The 24,545-nt window shown below is 37.3% G+C and overlaps 2 protein-coding genes across 7 annotated transcripts in view; both read left to right on the top strand.

Annotated features, from left to right (window-relative positions):
- The window catches only part of LOC149555927 (uncharacterized), a 174,754-nt gene extending 151,549 nt beyond the window's left edge, over positions 1-23,205 (top strand). For 4 of the 5 annotated variants that reach the window (XM_089830031.1, XM_089830028.1, XM_089830030.1 and 1 more), the window contains exons 15-16: positions 21,594-21,668; positions 22,835-23,205. In XM_089830031.1, the coding sequence (XP_089686157.1) occupies positions 21,594-21,668; positions 22,835-22,954 (195 nt within the window). In that variant the 3' untranslated portion in view covers positions 22,955-23,205. The remainder of the gene's footprint in view (positions 1-21,593; positions 21,669-22,834) is intronic. The other variant, XM_089830032.1, reaches the window with a different exon arrangement.
- LOC149555928 (uncharacterized) lies at positions 10,828-19,482 on the top strand. 2 transcript variants are annotated; one of them, XM_089830021.1, is made up of 7 exons: positions 10,828-16,163; positions 16,383-17,030; positions 17,153-17,385; positions 17,493-17,645; positions 17,731-18,131; positions 18,236-18,641; positions 18,773-19,482. In XM_089830021.1, exons 2-7 carry the CDS (start codon positions 16,414-16,416, stop codon positions 18,781-18,783), a joined length of 1,821 nt encoding a protein of 606 aa, XP_089686147.1. In that variant the 5' UTR covers positions 10,828-16,163; positions 16,383-16,413; the 3' UTR covers positions 18,784-19,482. The 2 variants fall into 2 exon arrangements, with proteins under 2 accessions (XP_089686147.1, XP_089686148.1); XM_089830022.1 differs by lacking the exon at positions 10,828-16,163 and having other exon boundaries at positions 16,181-17,030.
- Positions 23,206-24,545: the final 1,340 nt, after the last annotated feature.

The raw sequence follows: 24,545 nt of genomic DNA, 5'->3' as shown, positions 1-24,545 counted from the left end.
TTGTTATTGTTGATGAGGTGAGAAATGTAGTAATAGAGTCATGTTATACTATCGATTAACAAAGTGTTGATGTTCACTTCATGAATAATCCTACATTTGACATGGATGCAACATTATCTTATGACAATCTGTTGTTTGAGGTTGATGTTGAGCACTCACTTGAGTGGAGTTGGGCTCAGTTTTCACCATCTGTAGAGATTCAATTTTGTGTTGCGGTAGTTAGTAATGTTCCTGTGTCCACAGATTTTGATGTGGCTACACCTATGGTTGATACAGTTGGCATGAGTACATATGGTTCTTCTGTAGCTACTTCTCTTCAAGGGATTATTGATCTGAATTCTAGTCCAGTTTATATCATATGGGTGAGAACCAGGATGAAGATATTTCTTGTGAGAGATTGTTCTAGTGATATTCTAACTCCTACATCATTAGCACAAGTTTTGAGTGCTATATTGCAGGTTATGTTGTTGGTTTTGGTGATGTTAGTGGTATGCAATTGGTTCAAAGTTAACAAGGGTGTCATGTACTACTTCGTTTTGGATCTAGGTGGACGTTGGAGTTCACTATTATTGCTGGATTGCTTAAGAGCAAGCAATCTCGGAAATGGAGGACTATTATGTCCCCATTGGTTGCCAGCATCAGAATTTCAGGGATTAGCCTAATATTGGACCCTTGTAGGCTAATGAGAATCGCTAGAGGGTCTTCTAAGGATTGATTCATCTCCAACATTCATCAATTTATGATTTTGACCTTCGTTCGATGTCATTTGGACTCCATTTGCCATACTTACTATGTATAGTAAGTTAGGGGTAATAGAGACGAACCCTTTCTATTTTTAGAAAGTGTATTTGGTCATATGGGGAATTATGAGGAGAAATTCCTATTTCAGATGGCACGACAATCAGACAAGTATTTCAAGAAATATTAAAGTTCAAGTGACTTAAGTGATTTATTTAAATATTTTAACGTTACAAAGTTATAAAGTTACTTAAGTGACTAAAAGATGAAATAGTCTTTTATCCTACATTGCTAAGTTGTTTGAGCCCCTCCTCAGTTCAAAGTTATAAAGGAAAGCATTTGCATTGGGATTGCTACAACGAATATATGATACTATAAGAATCCTAAATGGTTGCTTAATGTGACTGCATTCTTAGGGATGAAAACCCTTAAGAAACTTAGAGAAGCTGGATGTAGCCCCAGACCTCTTGGAGATTTCAAACAGATTTTCACTGAGAAGATTGCAAAGAAAACATGTGAGCTTGGTATAGCTACAATGAGCATGGAGACGGCAAGATAGCATAGGTATGTTTGAGTTTTGGGTTATATCGGTAGAGGAAAGCATGGGACAGATGTCTTTTACATATTAAGTATATTGAACAAATACGAGAGTGACAGTGATAACCTACAGAAGAAATCAGATAATTTGTAAGAAGAAGTGGGAATTTGGAAGTAGCTTTCACCAGCAGTTAACAGCACTAGCCCAGTCACGGTTTCCCTTGTTCTAATCAGCGTCTTAGTAATTACAGTCACGACTATGGCTGTTGGGCCAAACTCGGGTTGACAGCTACCAGTTGAGTGGTGAGACAACGAGTATACCTGTTACAAGTGAAGGAAGAGATGTTTTTCATATCAGTATCCACTATATTGCGTGGCCATCCAGCAGTGCAGGTGTTTTACTCCTGCAGATGCCAGTCATAACTGCGCCAAGACTTCACCAGTCAGATCTTATCTGCAAGGCAAGCTGGAATATGTGGGAAATACTAGATATGGAGTGATCCTAGATAAGCGGTTGATAGACAAACATCCATAAGATACCAGGTTCATCATCTCCTTGTTCATGATTTGAAAACTCTATTTATCTGTTTTGAATCGTGTATAGGAATTAATGAATGTATTCCACTCTCTTTACTTAGCATTCAAACAAGGTCTTAGTATGAGTTTAAATATAATGTCATTGTCTTAAGCACTATCATTGAGTGTATTTCCTTTCACATTAGATGTAACTCTTGAGTCATCCTTAATGCATTGTTGGAGTTAAAAGGGTTTTTCAGTGAGATTATAGTGCAATGATGGTATCATAAACCAACTGTTTGACAAAATGACAGTAGTGTAAACCTGAGAATTTTGCTTGGAAAAAGCAAGGATATTACATTTTCAAAAACCTCTTCATGTAATCAATCATCTGTTGTATCATTGTCCATGGTAGGGAGGCTATTCTTCTCTCAGATTTTTAAGGTATTACGCTCTTATCCTTAACATTTGTTTTTATCATTGTTTTCCTTCTTCTCATAAGGGCACTTGGCTGCAAAGTGTCCTATCTTCCCACAAATTAAAACACTTAAAGGGCAGCTTTACTCTGTATTTGCCCGATCCTTTCTTCAACTTTCTGACAAAGTTTACTTCAGCAATGGCAGGCTCTTCCTCATCAGCAATTTTAACACTTGCTTTCCTTTCTTAACTGAATTTAATGCCTTCTCTCTTAGATGAGTCAGCACTTACAGTTCTCATCTCATAGGTTGACAATGAACCAAAAGGTTCAACCATGTAGAAACTTGTTAATTCTTTAGCCTCTTCAATGGAAGAGACTATACTGTCATACCTTAATTTTGTTGATCTTAGTACCTTCTTGACAATAATATTATCTGCAACATTTTCACCAAGTCCTTTTACAACAGTCAGAAAAGTGATCACTTCATCCCTTCATAGTAGATAATCAGTTATTTTCTCGTCTTCTCTCATTTTTGGTCCTTAAAACTATGCTCTAAGATTTTGCAGATCATCTTCAAATTTTTTTGGTAGATTTTTTTAAGTTTATCCCATGTTTGTTTTGCAGAATTATAGTGCATGACTTTGGCAAACTCTGTCTTTTTCAACCAAGATCAGCATGCTTGCCTCTAGGATTGTACTCATATCCCTTCTTAGCCTCTGGATAAGTAGGAGGAGCTGAAGGAACATAATAACCATTTATGACATTCACCCAAACATCACAATCTAAGGATGACAAATAGGTTTACAACTCTCCTGCTCAAAAGGGCATAGTTAGTCCGGTTTAATATGGGTAATCTCACAGAGAAGGAATCCTGCTTAGCCATTTGTGTTTACAAACTAGAATCTACCCAAGCTGGAGAAAGCTATCAAACAAGGAATCTAGGGCTTTGAAACCAATTGAAGGAAAATATACCGTCCACTGAGAGGGGGTTGAATGAGTGGATATTAATATCTTATCTTCTAAACCCTAATCCTCATAAATTAGATAGCATGACAACAATGGAGAGACTCATTGAGATCACAAGCACACACGAATCATGCACATAACAGTAAGTATACGAGGAAAACCCATGGTGAGGAAAATTCTTGATAAGAAGAGCCATTGTTTTAGTCCAGCCTCACAAGTCAATTAAATTTGATTACAATTTTCATGGGCACCAACCCAAAGGAGCTACAACCCCTTTTCTAAACACCAACTCAGATTGAAAATAACATTAGCATTTTATGGGCATCTACTTATAGGATCTACAACCCCTGCTTTGAACTCCAACCCAAATTGATTACAATAAAGGTTTAGTGATGGTCAAAGTACTTTGATACAGATGAGGTTGCTGCACTTGAGAATGCTTCAATATTCTTTAGCTTTGCTGCCTCAAGCAAACTCTCCGTTTCTTCATTCACTTACTCATTGTTTAAAAGTATTCACTATCCTTATAGAAGCATCTCTGCCATCATATATCTTCACATATAATCATATAGTGTGCATTCTCTTTCTTCCCTATTTTTACAATCATATAATGTGACAAATAGGTAGACCAGCCATATTGTATGAGACCAAGTCTCTCCTACATTAAAGGGAAGGCTACCCCATCTCACCATTCCTTAGTTAAACTCAAGGTAAGCAAGAAGTTGAGAGGTTTTGTAAGGGGTGTTCCCAATATTCTTTCCTCTTAGCTTTTAGGAAAAAATCATTTACCCGCGGAGTGAGTAATGGGCAAGATGAAACCTCAAACTACACTTCTATCTAAAGTTGTAAACAGTGATACTAATAAACCAACACTACCTCAAAGGCTAGCTGAAAGCGTAACAGTTTGGTTCTAAGTACTATTTTAACCTATTGTATAAGAATGTAATAACCTAGTTCCAGGTTATAACTTAATCAAACATTAATTTCTTTCACAAATCAAAGGTTTGACATTTCGTCAAACACTTGGCAAGCATTCTGATATCACTGTATTTACGATGTTTGTAAATTCTAAACACAATACTAGGAAGTGTAGTGAACTACTCACAATTGTTAGATAAATCAGACTTCAAGAAATTTGTATTTGATAAATACCAAACACATATGAATTCTGCCTTGTGTATTTTCCATTTAAAATTTAGAGTTGCAAGTATTCTCAAACTGATAATACTGAGTTCCTATTTTATTACAATAAGGCTGCAAAGGTTTTATTAATTACAAGAAAGAATCTGACAGTAAATCACCCATAGCATAGTTGCAGCAGCACTGGTTATATGCTTGAAGTATACTAGCAAAATGCAAACAGCCATGTCCATAGGACTGGATGCCCAAACCTGATATAATCTAACTGTCTGACCTGCCAAACTAGTTAACAAGACACCAACAGTAAAAAATATTCCCCAGGTGAACTAGCCTACAAATGCCACTCTAGATTGTAAGCACACAACATTAACAATAGGAAATTATCATTGCAAGGGCAGAAAATAGGCAATGCACTAACAGGTCAAGTTGGCATTGAAACTCAGTAAATTTCCAGTTCCTCAAACATCTACAAACAGTCCCATCACAATAACAAATAGATGATACTCATAGAATATCCCAGGTAAACCATATCTATGAATTCTGAATTATCAGCAAACAAAGATAAGGATTACCAAATCTCTCCAGGAAGGGTTTGCCCTCTCAATCACAGTTGATATAGTAAGAGAAGACTTTAAATCCCTTCAATAGACATTTGCTCCTAGCCATAGCTGCTACAGAAAGAGGAAGTTCTAAATCTAGACCCTCCGATCAAACCACTATACCTCAACAGTGGAATGCACAATCAGCTACAGACCCTTATACTTCAGCAAGGGCACAAAAATCAGAACTCAGAAAAAAGTCACAAAGGCATCAAAAGCAAATAAAATATTCAAGCATGCATTTCTCAACAAATGAGCTTGTATTTATAACCTCTAGATGCCCTTTTTGTTGCCAAAATGTAACTTCACTCAAGAAGCTTTACCACACACTATTAATTAGAAGCTTCCATTAGCTTCTTTCACTTGACTTGGTTTAACTAATTAATAAATGACTCTTTCTAATTATAACTCAACTCTCAACTTAACTGAAATTAGAAAGTTAAATTATAACTTTATAATAAGCCATTTAATAAATTAATAATAATTTGACTACTAAAAATATAATAACTCCCAAAATACTTATCATTTAAATATGTCGTTTGAAATAGGAGTTATACCTATTATTTCTCCATGTGATCAAATGCACTTTCCAAAAATAGAAAGTGTCCATTTCAATCAACACCTAACTTATCACAAATAGTAATTACGCAAAACTAAGCCGAAATGAAGTCCAATCTAAGCCAAACAAAGACTAACTTGTAGCTTACTAAATTGTGGAGAAGACAAGACCCTCCCAAGCCAAGCCACTACCTTAGGAGATCCTCTATCCACAATAATTAGTCTATGAGTATCACAATAATAGGCTAATCTTTGAAACTCCAATGCTAGCGAAGATGGAGGACATTACAAAGAATAACCTCTACCATTGGGGCACAAAGACTTCTAGAAGTAGGGGAATTCTATCTATTTTTTGTGAATTTGAGATGGTAATACAAGCTATAATCAAAGCTCCTAGTCTATGTATTGGCACAACTACTCCCAGTGAAAGCTTCGACTCCAATTGCTTCTTAAATCACTTTGTTCTATTATTGAACACACAATAATAACATGAATCAAAGACAATAGGCACAAATTACAATCTAAGCTTCTAATTTTGCTTTATCACAATTGCTTTCAATCAAAGCTTCAAATCCAATTGCTTCTTTTATTCACTTTTCTCCCAAATTTGTACTACACTATCAAAGTTATCCTTGCACAAGTGTGGTAGAGCTTTCTTGCATACAACAAAAGATGATTTCTACAATGAGGAGGGCACTCCTTATATAGGCAAAGGAGTTGAGAATAAGATGGAGGAAAAAGTGAGAGCAACTCAACCAATTTTGATCCGCTCTAACTAGCAAGAGATATTATTGGATTACATGTCATTACACATGTAAATCATATTACATGTAATTATATAATTTCCTGCAATACATCCTCTCCAACTATAAAAATGAAAGAAGAAAAAGAAGAAAGAGTTGAGAGTATTGATTCTAAATGAATCAATCTTGTGGATTGTTGGCAAAGGCTTTGTACTTGATGATGATCATGGGATCGGGGATTCCTGTATTCTACGCCACTGCATTCACCATGACAAATTTCTAGTTGTGATTTGAAAATATGACGTGATCAAACTTTTCCTCATACCAAGTTGTGAATTATCTTGTTAGACTTGCACATTCTCGATTTTTTGGCACTTTGAAGACCTTCTCAATGATGTCTAGAGGTAAACTTGGAACAACTTTTCGACAAGCATCTATAACTTTTTTTTTTTGAAACAAAGTGCCTAGCACATTCCCGCACGAACTCAGGTTCTCGGACAACCATTGGGAAAATGAAGATCAAATGAATTACTGCTTCTTGAGAATCAAAACATGCCTTGATGGTATATCTTTGGTTTTTTTAAAGAAGTTTTGACTTATTTTGAAGAGTGTGCCACAACATGGAGATGATAACATCTTCTAATGAGATTGAATCCTTGAGAACTTTGGGATTTGAGTTACAGTAACGAATCCATGAGGGGTGGGTATTCAAAGTATGGATTAGACACTCATGGAACACATATGATGCCTGGAAATGAACTGGAAAGCATATGTATTTTGATGGACAGAGCCAAAGTCAGACTTGGAAAGATATATTGCATGTGGGCAATGGTGGGCTTTTGTGGGTATGGCCAAGAATGAAAGTTGGGATGCATATGAATGTGTGCAAATGATAACTTTTGACTTTAAAAGTGTGACCTTTAGTAAAAAATGCGTTGTTTGAATGCCATTACATGTGAAATGGATTACATGTAAAACAAACATGCATTTAGGTTCAGAACATGGAAATGCGTGTAAATGAGAACAAAGGATGAGATTGCATGTAAATGTGGATGGAGGGTGAGATTACATGTGGTCACATGTGGAGAATGAGATGTGGTGTGTCATGACATAGAAAGTAGAGTTACATGTAAGTGCTCTTGAAGTGTAATTGCATATGAAAGGAATGGATGCAATGTGCCTTGGCATGTAATGGCGAATATGGAATAAAATGATGCTCTTGCACAATGAGGTGGAAGGTGGAGTGAAGTGAAATGTGCTCAAGTTCTTGGGAAAGAGCTTGCAGTTTCTTCCAAAAGAAAAGAAAAAACTGAGAAAGCAAGCAAACAAACAATGAAACAAGCACAAAACAAGCACACGTCTTTGGTCTTAGACTCAAACATGTCAACAAGCAAGTTACTTCAAAATGCAAATTCGAATTTGGAATTTGGGAAAAAATCAACAGTATGAAAATGAGAATTTTCATTATATTTAAAAGAAAAATGCACTATTCATGGCATATAGATGAACAAGTGTGCAACTTCAAGCTAAGATATGCATGGAAATAGCAAGATAAGCATGAATTGATGAGCAAGTTTGAAAAAATCCACTTACTTGGAGATCAAAGAGTCAAAATAGCAAGAATCATAAACTTTGAAGACCAATTCTCCTCAAATACAGATTCTCAAACAATAATTTGACTTCTTCTGTACTTGCATTCAACAAATATTAATGAGCAATGAAGGGTCAAATTTGACATGAAAATGCCAAATACATGGTCTCCAAAGGCAATAGCATGCATTAAAACTCAAAAACATCCCTTATTGATCCAAACGTATGGACTAGAAATGTCTTCCCCAAATGCAAAAATGTGACTTCAAAATGCATAAAAGTGGATTAAAAACTCAATTTTCTGGGCGTTTTTAGCAAAAAAGTAATTCATAAAAGGCATGAAATGAAGTTTTTTTGAGATCCAAAGATAAAAATGTGTTCTTCGATAGGATGTATATGAATCAAAACCTCGAAACAACTTCTATTTGAGTTAAAAAGTGATCAAAATTGTCCCAAATCTAGGCTTTTTCCACAAAAATGTGGCTCAAAAATGCAAAAATCTGAGTGATTTTTGTCTTGCATATGCAAAATCATGGCCCCCAAATTCATGTATATGCATTAAAACTAAAAGATGCCCCCCTTGTGATGGATTTCAAGCGATTATATGGGCAGATCTAATTATTTTTTATGAAAAAACTTACTTTGAGGAAGGAAACATCAAGTTTTTTCCCTTTGAATCTCCAATTTCGGGTTTTATGAGGGCATATGCATGTATTTCAAGGCAAATCACACCTTTGGGAGGAGATTGCATGTTTTAAAATTTTCTCTCAAATGATCCTTAGGCCAAAATCACACATTTTGGAGGTCATTGCATATTTTGAAATCACTCAAATATGCATGTCTCACCTTTTGGATGCAATTGTATATTTTAAAACACGTGTAATGACATGTTTTATGTGTTTTCAAATTGTATTTTCATTTAAAATCACACCTTTTGGAGGCAATTACATATTTTGATGTAAATGTGCTTGTAGACATGTTATGTGCAACTTAAGTGATGAATTAAGCACGTGTCAATTTAATTTTTGAAGAAATATTACTTAAATGGGTCATAAATAATATTTACATTATATAGATAAATATATAATGTGCAAATACCATTCAAAAAGTAATATTTACTAAGATGCTTGAATTAAAATTCAAAAATTAAATCAAACTATATAGTTAGTATAGTCACTTAACTGAAAAAGTTAAAAACAACTCAACTTAAAAATATAACATAAAGTGCTTTATAGTTAATTTAAGTGAAAAATTAAAAGGACAAAGTAATTTAAAAACATAACATAAAGTGCTCTATAGTTACTTTAAGTGAAAAATTAAAATGATAAAATAACTTAAAAAAATAACATAAAGTGAATTTATGTTATATTTTTCAAAAAGTGAATATGAACTTCAAAATATAATATGATATTTTTAATTTGTGCAATTGCACTTGGAAAGTTCACTTTTTTGGCACTAGAATGGTCATATCTTTTGATTGCCAACTCCGATTAAGCTCTAAGATAGATCGAATTGAAGGGAAAACCAAAAGCAATACCTTGAGCAAAATCAAAGGACCAAAAGCCAACACACACTCAAAAATGAGAAAAAAGACGTTGAAGGCTTCAAAAATCAAGTATAGGCTCGACAAATAGAAAAACTAAAAGGACTTGATGAAAACCTTCAGTAAAAGGATTCATCATATCAATTGGAGTCGATTGATTGATCAATATTAGCCAATTAAATAATGAGCTAACTCAGAGAAATGTGAAACTAAGTTGAAAAAGTTTCGTACTGTTACCTAGATTTTGTGGTGACAAAATGTAGGACAACAAATAGGACATCCCTCCTAATATTGGTGTTGCTTTTGCAGTTGCCTTGCATGCTTTTATGATTTCCAATTTGTAGGGGCGTGTATTTACTTCTTATCCCTGTTTAGCTGGTTTGACTTTCGGGTGTGATCCCATCTTGCCTGCTTTTTTGAGGATTTGAATCTATGCTTTGATACATTTGTTTTAATTTGTGGTCTTGAACCTACCCACAATTACCATGCAGCTGAAGTTGTTCTGTTAAAAGGGAGTAAATGAGAGCTCTCCATATGAGCTCAATGGTAGTGATCTCATCCTTACTATTATTTTTAAAGAAAATAAAATAGGAGGGATGTTAACAAGAGCGATGGGGAAACTATAGTCTTGAAAGTTGTACCCCAATATAGATCTTATTGCAATCTTTACATCGCATTTTTTACTGTAGGGGATATTAACAGATGCGGAAGCTAATCAAAACCAATAATTATTCACACCTTACAATCCATAAGAAACAATCATAACACAAATAAGTGAAGCAACAACAACATCATCAGCTATTACTCTCTGAAATAGAAAGTCTCACTCTCTACTTTATACAATATTTGGTATTACATCATCATCTTCATAACCAGTTGTTGTTAGTACATTAGTATTCAATCCTCTATATGTTCCGAGGATCATTTACAATTCTTATATGTACAATTCCAAAGGTGGGATTGTAAACCCAAGTTGGCTGGATCTCTGATTCTGTTCCAAAGCCTTAGTTAACTCTATTCTGGTCCTTGCCAACAAGGGGCATTGCTAGCATAGTACTAGCCACTACCCTTGGGCTGCGGTAAATGGCTTCAAATTAATAGTGTGTTATATGGATAAAATTCAAATCATTAGGACCTATGACATCAGTTGAAATTTATTCAAATTAGTTTTCAATAATATGACCCTTAAATTGTGAACTACTGTGTAATAACCCCCTACCGGTTATAACTAAAACAAACACTAATTCTCTATGCCTCAGATAATTTTAAAGTCTGGCAAGTTTCAGAATAATTTTAATGTTCAAATAGAATTGCAAACTATTTTATATGCCACATAACAATGAAATACTGAACTTCTCATCACGGTCAATCTCTGAATTTATTTGCAAATGTTAAGACTTAATCTTTGGCAGAAATGTAATATTGCATAGTGAAACTAAGATAAATTTACCATATCATGTCAATAAAATTTTATTGATAGGAACAAATATCTTGAAACCTAGAATTAAGATTTTGCTTTGTCTTGCACAATAGCCAATAAATCGCAACTTCTTGAATAACCAAACTGAATAGTTTATGAATGCTGGCTTTAGTCCAATCAGCCCGACCACCCAAATTTGCACAGACCCTTTCCAGAAGCCAAGCACAAGTTGTAAAGATGCAGCCACAAGTCTTGAAAAACAAATTGTAGGTCACTTGAATTGGCACGCAAGCCTTCTTGAGATGAAACACAAGCCTCATAAGTGAAATATAGGCCTCTATTGTTAGCTGCAGGCACACCCTGATTCAAGCTCCAGCCTCATAGAAATGCTCAGCACCTTCAACCCATGGCCAACAACTCCTCACTTATCAGAGGTTATGCAACAGAATTTCCAAGCTAGAAATCGACAATTTATAGCTGAGAGAGCAGGTTACTTCCTTAACTTTTACCATTTCTGAACTTAAGAGTGCCACAACCTCCAATACGGCTCGGTTTCAATGTTTCTCAGATACTTTCACTACTGAGATAGCAGGACTATTATTTCACGACTGGAGGGCCTCTCTTTGTAGTAACATAGATTCTCAACCTCTGGCTAGTATTGACAAAATGGGACAAGGTAAGATTGAGGATGAGAGGTTGAGATTGTGAGCTCAACTTGCAGGTTCGTCAACTTCCCTCTACTCATGATCCTCTCGTAGCTGGACGCTCTTTCCTTTGTGATCAACTTGGTCTTACCAACATCACGATGGATAGGTGCTGGATTGAACATGGTGACGTCCTTTTTATCAGATTCTTCACTTGCAGACAGGCTTTGGGCTCTCCGTGCTAAGAGGAAGCTATTTTCTCTTCCTTCCAAGATCTTCTTAGATGAAGATCTCATGAAGGCTTAGGTTGCCAAGCTCAAACATGCCTGTGGTATTGTTGCAGATGCAAGACGGGCTAGTAAATGGGTAGTTATCAGAAATCTGAAAGCAATTATTAGAAATTCCCCACCCAGTGGTTGGGAAGAGAGGTAGGCCCCCAAGGCCAAATGACGGTCCCACCAGTAGTCGGACAAGAGGGAGACCCCCACTTGTTCCCTTCTTGTTAACAACTAGGAACAATAATGGATCTTTATGGTCATTACTTGGTCTTCTACATGATGCGGTGGGATCCGCAAATATTCTTGTCATATCTGAGACTCATGAGAGTCCTGTGCATCCTCTTCTAGGTGTTACCGGTTTTCGATGGTTATCCATTTGTAGAGAGGAGGTTCGTGTTTCTGGTGGGGTACGGGGCTCAGGTGGTGTGGCTTGTTTAATTAAGGAAGATATTTTCAGTAGCATTTCTATTGTACACTCAAACACGTTTGCCAGATTTATGTGGGTCCGCATTGATCGTAAGTGTCATCGTTAGATAGATCTCTATTTGGCTGCTTGCTACTTTCCATCGGCCTCCTCTCACGATGCTATTCATGGTACTAATGACAGAGACCCTTTTGTCAATCTTTGCGAGACAATCTCACAGTTTGCTGCTCTAAGGGACATTATTATTCTTGGGGATTTCAATGCGAGAACCAGGGTACTACAGACTCCACTTTATGATCATAGTTCGGATTCCAAATTCTCCATCGAGATCGATCCAACTTCTCTAGGGCTACAAAGGCATTCTAAGGACACTCTTGGGTCATTGTCTGTATACGGTAGACATTTGTTGCGGCTTTGTGATCTTAAACGACCTCTTTTGCTTCCCTTGTTCTGAGTTCTTCACTTGTTGGCCTCATTGTGGTGGTGCTAGCGTCGTGGATTATGTTCTTGCCTATCCTTCCTTCATTTCTTGCATTCGTAGTTTCACCATCTTGCGCCTTCCTTTGGCAGACCATGCTCTCCTCAGTATTCATTTTCGCCTCTCTCCTCTTCTTGCGCCCCCTCTCATGTTGCCTCATCATTCATCTGTCATTGCTCGCTCGCCCATTCGCTTTCATTTTATCAATGGTGATTGTGAGCTTTTTTTCGCTCATCTTTTGAGACTCAACCCATCATGCTTCTCAGACTCGTGCGAGGCTACCTCCATGTTTGACTTGCTTGCGTTGGCTATCGTTCAGTCGGCCACCCTTTCCATTCCTCATCGTCCTTCTTTGCCCCTTCGCAACAAACGTCGTAATACCTATCCTATGAACTAGTGGTTCAATTCGGACTGCAAGTCTTTTCATCGTTATATGCATTCTGCTTTTGAGGCTCGCTCCACTGATTTTGCCCACATTTTCTCGTCTTATCTCCACTTTCTTCGGAGTAAGAAGCATTGCTTTGCCGCTTCGAAGTGCAAGTGCAATCTCCAACTCTTTTGGCACACTCTTTTCCCCCATATTTCTCCTACACCCTCCACCCTCGGCTTTCGCTCTCTTACCTTGCACACCATGGCTCTTTATGACATTCCTGGGCAGCCTTCCATCTGCCCCTCTTCACCTCCTTTCGCTCATCTTTTTACCCCCTCCCACATTTATGAGGCGATCAAATCCATGAAGTGTAGTAGAGCTGCTGACGAGGAGGGTTTCCAAGCTGAGCTTTTCAAATTCAACACCTCAGTTCTTGGTCCTTATCTCTCTATTCTTTTCAATAGAGTGATTCACACTGGTTTTTCGATCTCCTAGTCTAGGCGTCTAATTTATCCCATTCACAAGACCAGCCTTGTCTCGGGTCCGAGGAACTACAGAACTATCATGATTGGGCACACTTTTGCCAAACTGTATGTGCCAGCCCTTAATGCTATGCTTTTTGCAGAGCTAGACAGGAAAGGTTGTAGGGCTATAGGGTAGGTTGGTTTTCGAGCTGATTATTAGACTATGGATCACATTTTCACCCTATGGGCTATTATTGAGGAGGCCAGACACAGATCGGAGAAGGTTTATTGTTGCTTTGTTGATTTTTGCAAAGCTTTTGATTTTGTTCCTAGGGTGGCTTTGTTTGAGAGACTTAGAGAGGTTGGTATTTCTTAGATGTTATGTATTTCTATTATGAGATTGTATGAGACTATGGTTGACAGATTCAGGACTTTTGAGGGCTTCTCGGATCTAATCCATAGCACCATTGGGGTTAGGCAGGGTTGTCCTCTCTCTCCTACCTTGTTTGGGTTATATACTAATGAGCTTGAGGACTTCCTATTGAAGTTTTCGCTCCCTGGGGATGGATGTTATCTTCATCAAGTTCTAATCTCCATTCTTCTTTTTGTAGATGATGTGGTTCTCCTTGCTTCCTCTCCTGATAGGTTACAAAGACTTCTTGATGGCTTGGCTTCATTTTGTGATCCGTGATAGCTTGTGGTTAACTTGTGTAAGACTCGGGTTATGGTCTTTAATTGCTTAAAGACCTCTCATCTTCACTTCATTTTTCAAGGTCAGGAGATTGAGATCACTTCATCCTACACTTATTTGGGGGTTATGTTTTCCGGTCCGCAGTTCACTATGAAACCAATTATTCAACTCAGAGTTAATAAAGGTATGGGCTCTCTTGCTTTGCTTGAGAAACAGTGTTTCAGACAACACTTCCAGGATACCTTGTCTAAGCTATCTCTCTTAGACTCTCTTGTGTGACCGACTGTTCTTTATGGTTTTGTGGTTTGGGGCCCTTCTCTTCTTAGCTCAGATTGGACCTCGATAGAGTGGGTTCAGACTTTGTTCTTGAGGTGCATCATCAGATGTTATAGGTTCACTCCTCAGTGTCTTTTTGGCTGAGTTTGGTGCTCATCCTTTCAGTCTCGCGGCCATCTTTGATTTGGTTTGGTTCCTCCATCGCCTTCGTGGGTTTACGGGGATAATGTTGGGGATCGTGACCGTTATTCCTGCTTAGCTTATTGTTCATCTGTTTCTACTACGAAGATTGAGTCTAGTTCTCATGCTCGTTGTTGGTATGCATAGGCTTCTTCTCTCCTGGGTTCGATGGGATTGATATTGATCACCTCCATCCTTTTTAGTTCTCATTGGATGCCCCTACTAATCTTCTCCCCTCTCGAAAAGAGTTGAACGAACATGTTCGGCTTGACATTTATAGACGTTACATTGCCACTACTTGGGTTAACCCTTCTGGCAGGTTACGCCCATGGATGTGCTTTTATGTAGAGTACTTTTTAGAGATTTATGATGGGATTATTGTCCATCCTAGCTACCTTTCCCGGTCTCATGCCCTGTAGATCTCCTTAGGTTCTTTGAGAGTTGGATCTCATCGTCTTCAGGCTCAGAGTTTGATCATCATATTGATAGTGGGGAGTGGATCTGTATGCTCTATAGTTTAGGGGAGGTAGAGACTGAGGCTCATTTTCTTTTTTGATGCCCTATATACTATGAGATCAGAGGGAAATTCTTCTGTTTGTTCCAGGAATGCTTCTCTCTCTATTACTTTTTCAGCTATTATGATAAAAAAATGTCTTGCACTTTATCTTCGTGAGGCCACTATGCTCCGTGATAGCATGATTTAGTCACTGCTTCCACATTGGCACTCTCTACTCAGCTCATCACTGCCTTTTTTACACCATTATCTCCTTTGCGTGGTGTGAAAAGGCCTTCTAGCTCTATTAGATCTACCGGGCTATCCAGATGTGTTAGATCCCATTCCGGATATTTACACTAGTGACACTCCTCTGCGAGTGGCTAGAGACAGTACAGTGCCTCTACACATCAGCATGCATATCATTCAGTGGCTGATTTCTTTTCGCCTAGACCATATGCAGCTAGCTAGGTCCATCCATCCGCAATAAAATAATAGGCCCTTCCTTTCCCTTCCGAACCCCACGCTTTCAATTTATAGGGGTCATGACCAATCAGGGACCCACGGTAGGGCCATAGATCCGATCAGCCCCCTAGAATTGATAGGGAGGGGCCTAAGTTCCATAGTAACGAGAATCGCCCAAAAATCGCCTGAATCGGCGATTCCGCGACCCGATTCATCCTGCGCGATTTTTTTTGAATCGTGAATCGGTATCACCGATTTCTGGGCCATGAATCGCCTGAATCGCCGATTCAGGTGATTCATTTAAAAATCGCCAAAATCGCCTTAAAAAATCGGCTATGAATCGCCCGCGGCATGTAAAAAGGGAAGTTGAAATTTTGAAAAAAAATCACTTGTTTTTTTCACTTTGTTTTTGACCTATTCTCTTTGTTATAACCCTAAAGGGCCTTCTATTTGTGAAGCATGAGTAGAAGAGAGGAAAAGTGAGAGAGAAGAAGAGAAAAAAAAAGCCATAGGTTTCCAACTGGCAAGAAGGAGGAGCACCAAAGAGATCAGCAGGCCATTTGGGGAGCCCATCAATTGCTTTGGGAGCATTAAGGAGCCAATATCAACACTCCTCAACTCATTTGCAAGAGGTAAGTGCTTATTTTTTTCTTGCATGTTAGTGTATTATGCATTTTTTGTTAAATTTTTAGTGTATTATGCGTTTTTTGTTAAATTTCTATAGTTTTCAAGAATTTTAGTGTAAATCTTGAATGCTCTTTATTTTTACTAAGTTGCAAGCTAGGGTTTGTTGTTTTCTAATTTTTATTAGCTTCAAACTTTGATATTTTACATAAAAAAATTTATTGCAGCAGCCTTTGCTCTCATTTTTCGCAAATTCCAATGGGTAAAAAAGATGAATGTTGGAAATATAATGAAGAGTTTCCTGGAAGAACCAAATATCAAACAAAATGCATGTTTTGTAAAGAAAAAATAACTTCCGGGGGTATTTATAGATTGAAATTCCACATTGCTGCTATACCTGGACATGATGTTACAGTTTGCACTCACCAAACTCCTGAGGCAAAACTTACTTGCTTAATGGCATTAGAAAAAATTGAAAAAGACAAAGCAAATAGGAAAATGCAAGTTGAAGGGTTAAGGGGTATTGGCTCCCATGTTCCCGCATCTGCAGCCGCATCCACATCTGCATCTGCATCAGCTTTCGCATCCGTAGGTTGTGTTGGAGAGGGTTCTTCTAGGCCTCCTTTTTATCCTAGTTCTTCTGCTCGTGCTAGTGCTAATGCTAGTCGGTCACATACTGAGACGGAGTCCCACACCAACCTATTGCAGCCTAGAGTGCAGAAAAACAGAATGGATAGTTACTTTGTGCCCCGCACTACTCCTGGTTCCCAACCCACGCTTGAGGGCATGGGTTTGAACAAGGAGATTCACGATGCTGCCAGAAAGGAGATATGCAAATTTTGTTACTTTTGCAACATTCCATTTATTGCAGCCAGGTAATTGATTCTTTTTTCTTTGTTTTCTTTAAAGCTAAAATTAAAAGTAAAAGTAAAACTTTAATTATATCTACTTGTTTTATAATTTGAGTTTTTGACATCTAAACTTTTATTTGTGATAGGGCTCCTTATTGGCAGAATATGATAGATGTGGTTGCTATTTGTGGTCCGGGGTTTAAAGCCCCAACTGAGGCTGAGTTGAGCGGATACCTCCTGGATGAGATGGTAGAGGACATGAGGGTTGACCTCGAGGAGAACCGAAAGGAATGGATTGCAAAGGGTTGCACCATCATGACTGATGGTTGGACCGATAGGATGAATAGAACACTCCTCAATTTTCTTGTATCCTGTGGAGGTGATTGATCATTCTACTTTCCTACATACATTGTAAATTTTGATTTGTTGAATGCTAATTCGTTAATGATCCATTAATATTATAATTCGTTGTTTTGTTACTTGTAGGATATACCATGTTCATAAAATCCATTGATGCTTCCGCACATGTGAAAAATGCCACATATTTATGTGAGGCTATTGAGGAAGTTATAGCAGAGGTGGGAGAACAAAATGTGATCCAGGTGGTGACGGATAATGCAGCAAATTATGTTGCAGCAGGTAAACTTTTAACTTTGCAAGTTTTGAAAATAAATTTATTTGAATTTTGAAATTTGAGTTTCTAATTGACTTAAAATTGTTGTAGGTAAACTTTTGATGGAGAGGCACCCCACCATATTTTGGTCGCCTTGTGCGGCACACTGCATTGACCTCATGTTGGAGGAAATTGGCAAACTTGAGTTTGTCAAGTCATGTGTGGAAAGGGCAAAAAATATATGCAAATTCATTTATAATCATGCATTTGTCCTTAGCACAATGAGGAAGTACACAAAAGGCAAGGAGTTAGCTCGCCCAGGTATCATGAGGTTTGCCTCGAATTTCATCACCTTGCAGTCCTTGTTGACATCAAAGGATGGATTGAGGAGCATGTTTGTTGGGCAGGAGTGGGTTTGCTCTTCCTATGCTACGACCACTGTAGGGTTAGATGTGGCGGATTGCATATTTGATGAGGATGGTTTTTGGAAACCCGCTAGAGAAATCCTTAAGGTAAATTTATTGCAATTTAACATTTAGTATTTTGCTTTTACTTTAAGTTATATTATTTTATATTTAAGTTTTGACTCAAATTTTTTGTTTTACTTTATATGTAGGTCACTGAGCCCCTTGTAGCTTTGCTACGAACTGCTGATGGGGAGAAGCCCTCTATGGGCTACATTTATGAGGGCATGGATAAGGCCAAGGAGGCCATCAGAGTTCAATATGCAGGAGTGCAGGAGAGGTATGGCCCTATTTGGGACATCATCGATAGGAGATGGCAGAATCAGCTCCATCGACCCATCCACGCAGCAGCTTACTATCTGAATCTGGCATTTCGTTTCCGTCCTGAGTTCAAGGCGGATGCGGAGGTTCTCACTGGCTTATACACAGTGATTCAGAGATTGAGTAGCGATGAAAATAGCGCTGCTGCGATTGTTGAGCTAGACCAGTTCAACAATAAGGAGGGGCCACTTTTCTCTGGCAGGATGGCCATAAATGCTCAGACAACACTACAACCAGGTAAAAATTAAATAATATATTCAATGTTCATGAATCTAGATTCTAAACTTAAAGTTGATTATATAATGCATTAATTTTAGAGTTGTAATTTGTAAATGAGACTAATTGTTTTTGTTTTTTCCTTATTTCAGATAGATGGTGACAAATGTTTGGGGCCACAACCCCAAACCTTCAAAAAATTGCCATCCGCATTCTGAGTCAGCCGAGCAGCGCTTCTGGATGTGAGCGCAGTTGGTCCATGTTCGAGGACATCCACTCGAAGAGGAGAAACAGGTTGACAGTGCAGAGGTTGAATGATCTTTTCTTTGTTCATTACAACCTTCGTCTTAGGATTAGACAGATTTTGGGTGCTGACTCCTCTTCGATCATTCTAGAGGAGATTGATCTAGAATCAGAGTGGATCACAGAGACCGTGGACCCAGTCTTCACTGAGGAAGACCGCTTGTGGGTTGACCAGGTGGATGTAGAGGCTGAGGCTGTGGCTAGGGCAGAGGAGGCAGCTAGAGCACGTTCAGGCATTGGTAGACGCACACGCGCACGCACAGACGCAGGCCCTAGCGACGTTATTCATGAGCCCATTGCCCATGCAGGGGACATGGCTCGGCGGTCCTCTAGGACCTACCTTACACGCCTTTCTCATAGGCAAACTGGATACTCAGAGGCTGAGGTTGAGGCTGCAGCAGAGTTAGAGGATGATGAGGCTTGAGCTGGAGCCTTGTTTTTATATTTTGTTTACAATGTATAGATATTGATAGTGATACTGAATCACTGATAGACATATGTTTCAAACTTTCATGGATCTTCATCTTAGATTTATACATACATTTATGATTTGATGTCTTATAGATCTTCATGATTTCATCTTACTGATTCTATGATTTGAATCATTATGATCATTTGATTTTTATTTACTTCAGCTAGCATACAATTTACATTTTAGTACATAATGATAACATAGTTACGTATGTGATGGCTTTTATGTTTCATGTTTATGTATGTTAGATTCTATTTGATGATGTTATAGTGTTTTTAAGTTATATTCAATAAAGGGTGCATGAAATAAGTCTTAAATTGTTAAAATCTTTACATTTAAAGGATTTTTTCAAATTTGCCGATTCATCGCCGATTCACCGGTGATTCACCCCCGATTCACGATTCGATTCGGCCGTGCCGATTCCGATACGATTCCGATTCACGTTACTATGGGCCGCCTAACAATGGCTTGGCTATCACCTATCGATTTCTATATGGTACCACCCTCAGCTATATATATCTCTCCCTCCTAGTCTCTCTTAGCGTTTTCTCTGTCTCTCTCTCTCTTTATTTGCTGTTTTTGTTGCTTTGGTTTTAATCATTTCTTTTCGGACACCTTTTTGTGTTCCTGCTGATGTTTGCCTCACTTATGTAATCTTCTAATCCTATAGACCTATTTTGGTCTTTTGTTGGACATTAATATCATTATCTTATCTATCTTATCTTATCAACTGCAATTCGCATGCTCCAGGAATCAGTTCGCAGGTTGTAAAGAAGAACGCAGGCCCTAGAACAAATCACGCAGGTCAAAGGGAAAGTCACAGGGCTTATGAACTGATCCGCAGGTCCTGTAAATAATGTCTCCAGCCCCTAAAATTGCCACGCAATTCACAGACTTACAGACCCAAGCTTGTCTGTGGTAAATTGCTGCCAGATAGGTAACAGCAGCCTCGCATACTCACACCAATACTTCCAGATATGAATTGCACTCACAAACAGGATTATGTTTCACCCGTGATTGAACTCTATCAACCGAATTCTCAAACACTTACAGACCCAAGCTTGTCTGTGGTAAATTACTGCGAGATAGGTAACAGCAGCCTTGCATATTCACACCAATACTTCCAGATATGAATCGCACTCACAAACATGATTATGTTTCACCCGTGATTGAACTCTATCAATTGAATTCTCAAACACTTAACCTCCAGCACAATTAAATTCACTATTCCCAGCCCAATACAAATTGAAAATACTAACAATAATTCCCAGGTTGACAAATCGAATCCTCCTTCAATCTGCAGATATAAATGCTACCAACCTTCTTTAGTTACAATGACTCCCAACCACAGAAAACACAGCCAATGGAAGCCCTCTAATATCAGATTGCAGGCTATTCAATTCCATTTTACCTCAGCAGTGGTTGAATGCACTCCTTAGAACCTCAGAACAAACCCTTATACCTCAGCAAGAGCACAAAACTTTAAGCTTAGAAATGTAACGAAGACAACAAAGGCAAATAATATTCAAACAGATGCTTTTCCATCAAAATGAGCTCATATTTATAACCCCCATTTGCACAAAGTTTCCCAAATGCAACTTCACTTAAGAAGCTTCACCAACACAACATCATTTTATAACGTTATTATAATAAAGTGCTATTATAATAATGAAACTTTTTATAAATAATTAATTAATAAATACAAGCTCACACAATTGATAGCCGAATCCACTATAGGCGATGACCAACTGCCAGTGCCACTATTTGCACTGCCAAATATGGCAACCAACTGAAAGAGACTTGCTAAAAATAGCAAGTCCACCACTGAGACCCCCAAAATTCCCTGCAGTTCATAAGGGTTGCTATAATGAGCTGACTTAATCATATCCAGAAGCTCGCCGAAAATGGGGACATTACATATTGCATGCAATTTGATTGATTTCCTTTGTTTTCCTTCTCGTGTAAAGGTTGCTGTAAGCTTTTATAAATGTATGGTATATCTGACAGTTTTAAATTAAAATTTTATCGGACCATTACAATCTTTTCCATCTAGTTTGAAAATACAAAACTACAAATATATTGACTTGGATTTTAGGCTCTTTTATTCAATTTATTTTACTGTGCAGCGGAAATTTTATTGATATAACCTAGCAACAAAGTACACTGTGGTGTCTAATATGGTATTTTTTAATGATCAGGCAACATTGAGATGCAATCTTCCATTCTGCATGGTCCCTTTTAAGATCAGTGATTTGCTAGTAAGGAAACCAGAGGTATATTCTCTTTACTGCAAAGTTATCGGAACATTTTTTTCCTAGCATTGTATTTTGTATTTGATTAGCTCTTCTTTTAATTATTATGTCTTTCTTCATTCAATATATTATCTATTATAATATTTCTATTTGTAGATCTATATATTTATAATACTAATATAATACGCTTATTATATTACATTATATTTGTTTAATATATAAACTATTATTATATATCTAATAAATTATAATAGTTTATACATTACATAAACTAATGTATTATATTCTATTAGTTTAAATGTTCTATAACTCATTGTAGTATTTTATACTTTATTATTTAGTTATTTCTTGAGTTAATTATTATAAAATATTATGCTTAAATTATAATTTATTATCTTTTTTCATGTTTAGTAGTTTTCTTTTCTTTCTTTTCTCTTTGTTTCCTTTAATTTATTTGTCTATCCTGGAGTGTGTGCTCTCGTTCCTCTCTGATCCTCACCTATATATAATTAGAGGTATGCAAACTTTCGGGCTTTTCTTGCAAGTTGTCCATCTTCATCCCAATGATCATAGAGTGTGATCTGAAAATGTTGATGCAAAAATTTCGACAGTTGAATTCAGAAACATTTGTGCAATCATTAATGGATTGTGGAAAACTAATCAGTTTAAAAGTTATCTTCGGAAAGATGCTCTTCAATCTTCTATATCATTACATTTATTTCACTTATTTCGTCTTTTGATTTTAGCACGAAGTACTAGCTGAGAGAAACCATTTGTCTCTCCAAGACAGTATCTATGGTTTTACACTGTATTTTTACTTTCTGGTTAGGAGAGTAGTTTAGATAGGGTTAATCTATGTGTATGCGACCATGCAGGCAAGGTGCAATTCAGATACTCTGTATCATGCATATTGCACACTATCTGTTACAAGGAATTCTAATATGATTTTAGTACCTGCTCACTGTATATTTAGATTTCAAGGGTTGCATAGTAAAAATCTCTTGATCTATCTTTGGTTGTGAGACATACAGTGAAAATTATCATGTTCATAGTTTTATAATTTGTTCATTTTTCCAAATGTCTCCTACACTGAAACATGCTGTGAAAGTATATATGAAATTATATAAGCAAGCGGATGAAGCTAAACTTGTTTCCTAATGGATTGGTGAATATTTCTTCTTGTTCAGGACCAAGGAGAGAAGTTTATAAATCTTCTAAGAGCAATGAGTGCATATGCTGAAGGTTCTTCATCTACATTACTTGAAAACCGGGTTTTGTCTCTTTGGGCGAAGTATTCTTTGGCATAACTTAAATCATTTTATTCATTTGGCCTAATTCTTTACTTATTTTCTGTTATATAGCTTTAGCCAAGATCATTTGTACTAAGGACCACAATAAATCTCATTTGTTTGTAAAGGCATATCCACCAAAAATGGGTATTCAGCGAGCCACTTTTAACAAAAGTTTCAACTTGTTGCGACACCCCAGAGGATTTGAGCTTACTTGTGTAGAATGCCAGTGTTATAGTGAAATAAATAGCTGTATTTTTCTGCCTTTATTTGTTGAATTTTACAATTAACGTTGTTCGTCCGTGTGTAAGTTTATGATCTTAAAGGAGAGATGCAGGGGATGAGATTGTACAGGAGTATATCGTGTATTTAATTTTTTATTAGAGTAGGGTTTTTCTCCAAAATTACCATTCTCGTTATAATTGCATTTTTAAACTGACGATGAAAAGTGCAAGTTGTTTGTCCTCTTTGAAGATTACGTTTTTGGGGTTGCTTAGTAGCTTATGAGCCACGTTAGCTGCACTTGGGATGATTCTAGGTGCAGCATATTCCCTTTAGCTATATAATTGTGCAGTCCGTGGCAACATAAAACCCAAGTTTCTCCATGAATGCTTTAATTCAAATGGAAGAGAAGTTACTTTTGTTCTACTTTTTATTGTTGGAGGGGCAGCCGTTAAACCACTAAAAAGAATAGCTGAAGGAAAAAAAATGATCTGAATGTGACCATGATATTGACAATTGTGGTTGCAGGTGCATGTTGATAGGTCAACACTGGGGCAAAGAGTCAACAAGATTTGATGTTTAGTAATGGATTTCAGTTTGGTCTATACGTTTCAATTGGGAGATGTAAACTTATGAGAGGTATGAGGTGTAAACTTATGCCACAAAGGGATGAAAATCGTGAGATGAGTGGTTATCAATGCAACCTGTGAAAGCAAATCAAGTTACTTCTGGTGATAGGAACTGTCACTTCTTGACAGCAGGAGATGTGCAAAAGTTATGACAGTATGTTCAAAAACTAGATCCAAGTATCAAACATGAGATCCGTAGCATTTAATTCTGCAGCATGGAAATAAAATGCAGATCATTAATACATGAAAAGTATTAACACATATCAAATGGAGAAAACAGTACAAACATAATCAACTGCAACCATAGCACACAAAACAGATAACTACACTTGATCGACAACTGAAGAGTGGGCACGTACTCCCAGTCGATCAATGAATATAAATCACACAAAATTTCTGAAGGGAACTTCAAAATGTTTCTTCCAATAATTATATTTAATACAATTGTTTTCTCCTCTGCTGCTTACAATAATCTGCTCATGCTAAAGTCTGTGTAGAAATCTGTGTTGGGGCTAATATATATGACCAAATTTATAACAACTAGGTACTATAATAGCTAGGTGTAATAACAGCTAGGCCAACAAACTGGAGATGAATGGCCTATATACAACCTTACATGCTGACCATATACTCAAAACAAAATTGTGATAACAGCAGCTAAAAAAATAGGAAAGAACAAACTTTTGGTGGTTTTCTTCAAACTACAATAAGCCTGTATGTATTGCAGATTATTTTCCTGATTAGCTAGCATGCAAATC

This window comes from Cupressus sempervirens, chromosome 5, assembly GCF_028749045.1.
Source record: "Cupressus sempervirens isolate cs-2001-9-10 chromosome 5, ASM2874904v1, whole genome shotgun sequence".
In the NCBI taxonomy this organism is placed as follows: Eukaryota; Viridiplantae; Streptophyta; class Pinopsida; order Cupressales; family Cupressaceae; genus Cupressus; species Cupressus sempervirens.
This window is presented reverse-complemented; position numbering and strand designations above follow the sequence as displayed.

Coding starts and splice junctions, on each gene's coding strand:
- LOC149555928 (XM_089830021.1), top strand. CDS start 16,414: ATGGGTAAAAAAGATGAATGTTGGAAATATAATGAAGAGTTTCCTGGA. Junction 17,386..17,492: donor TTTTCTTGTATCCTGTGGAG/GTGATTGATCAT, acceptor TGTTACTTGTAG/GATATACCATGTTCATAAAA. Junction 18,132..18,235: donor CCGCTAGAGAAATCCTTAAG/GTAAATTTATTG, acceptor CTTTATATGTAG/GTCACTGAGCCCCTTGTAGC.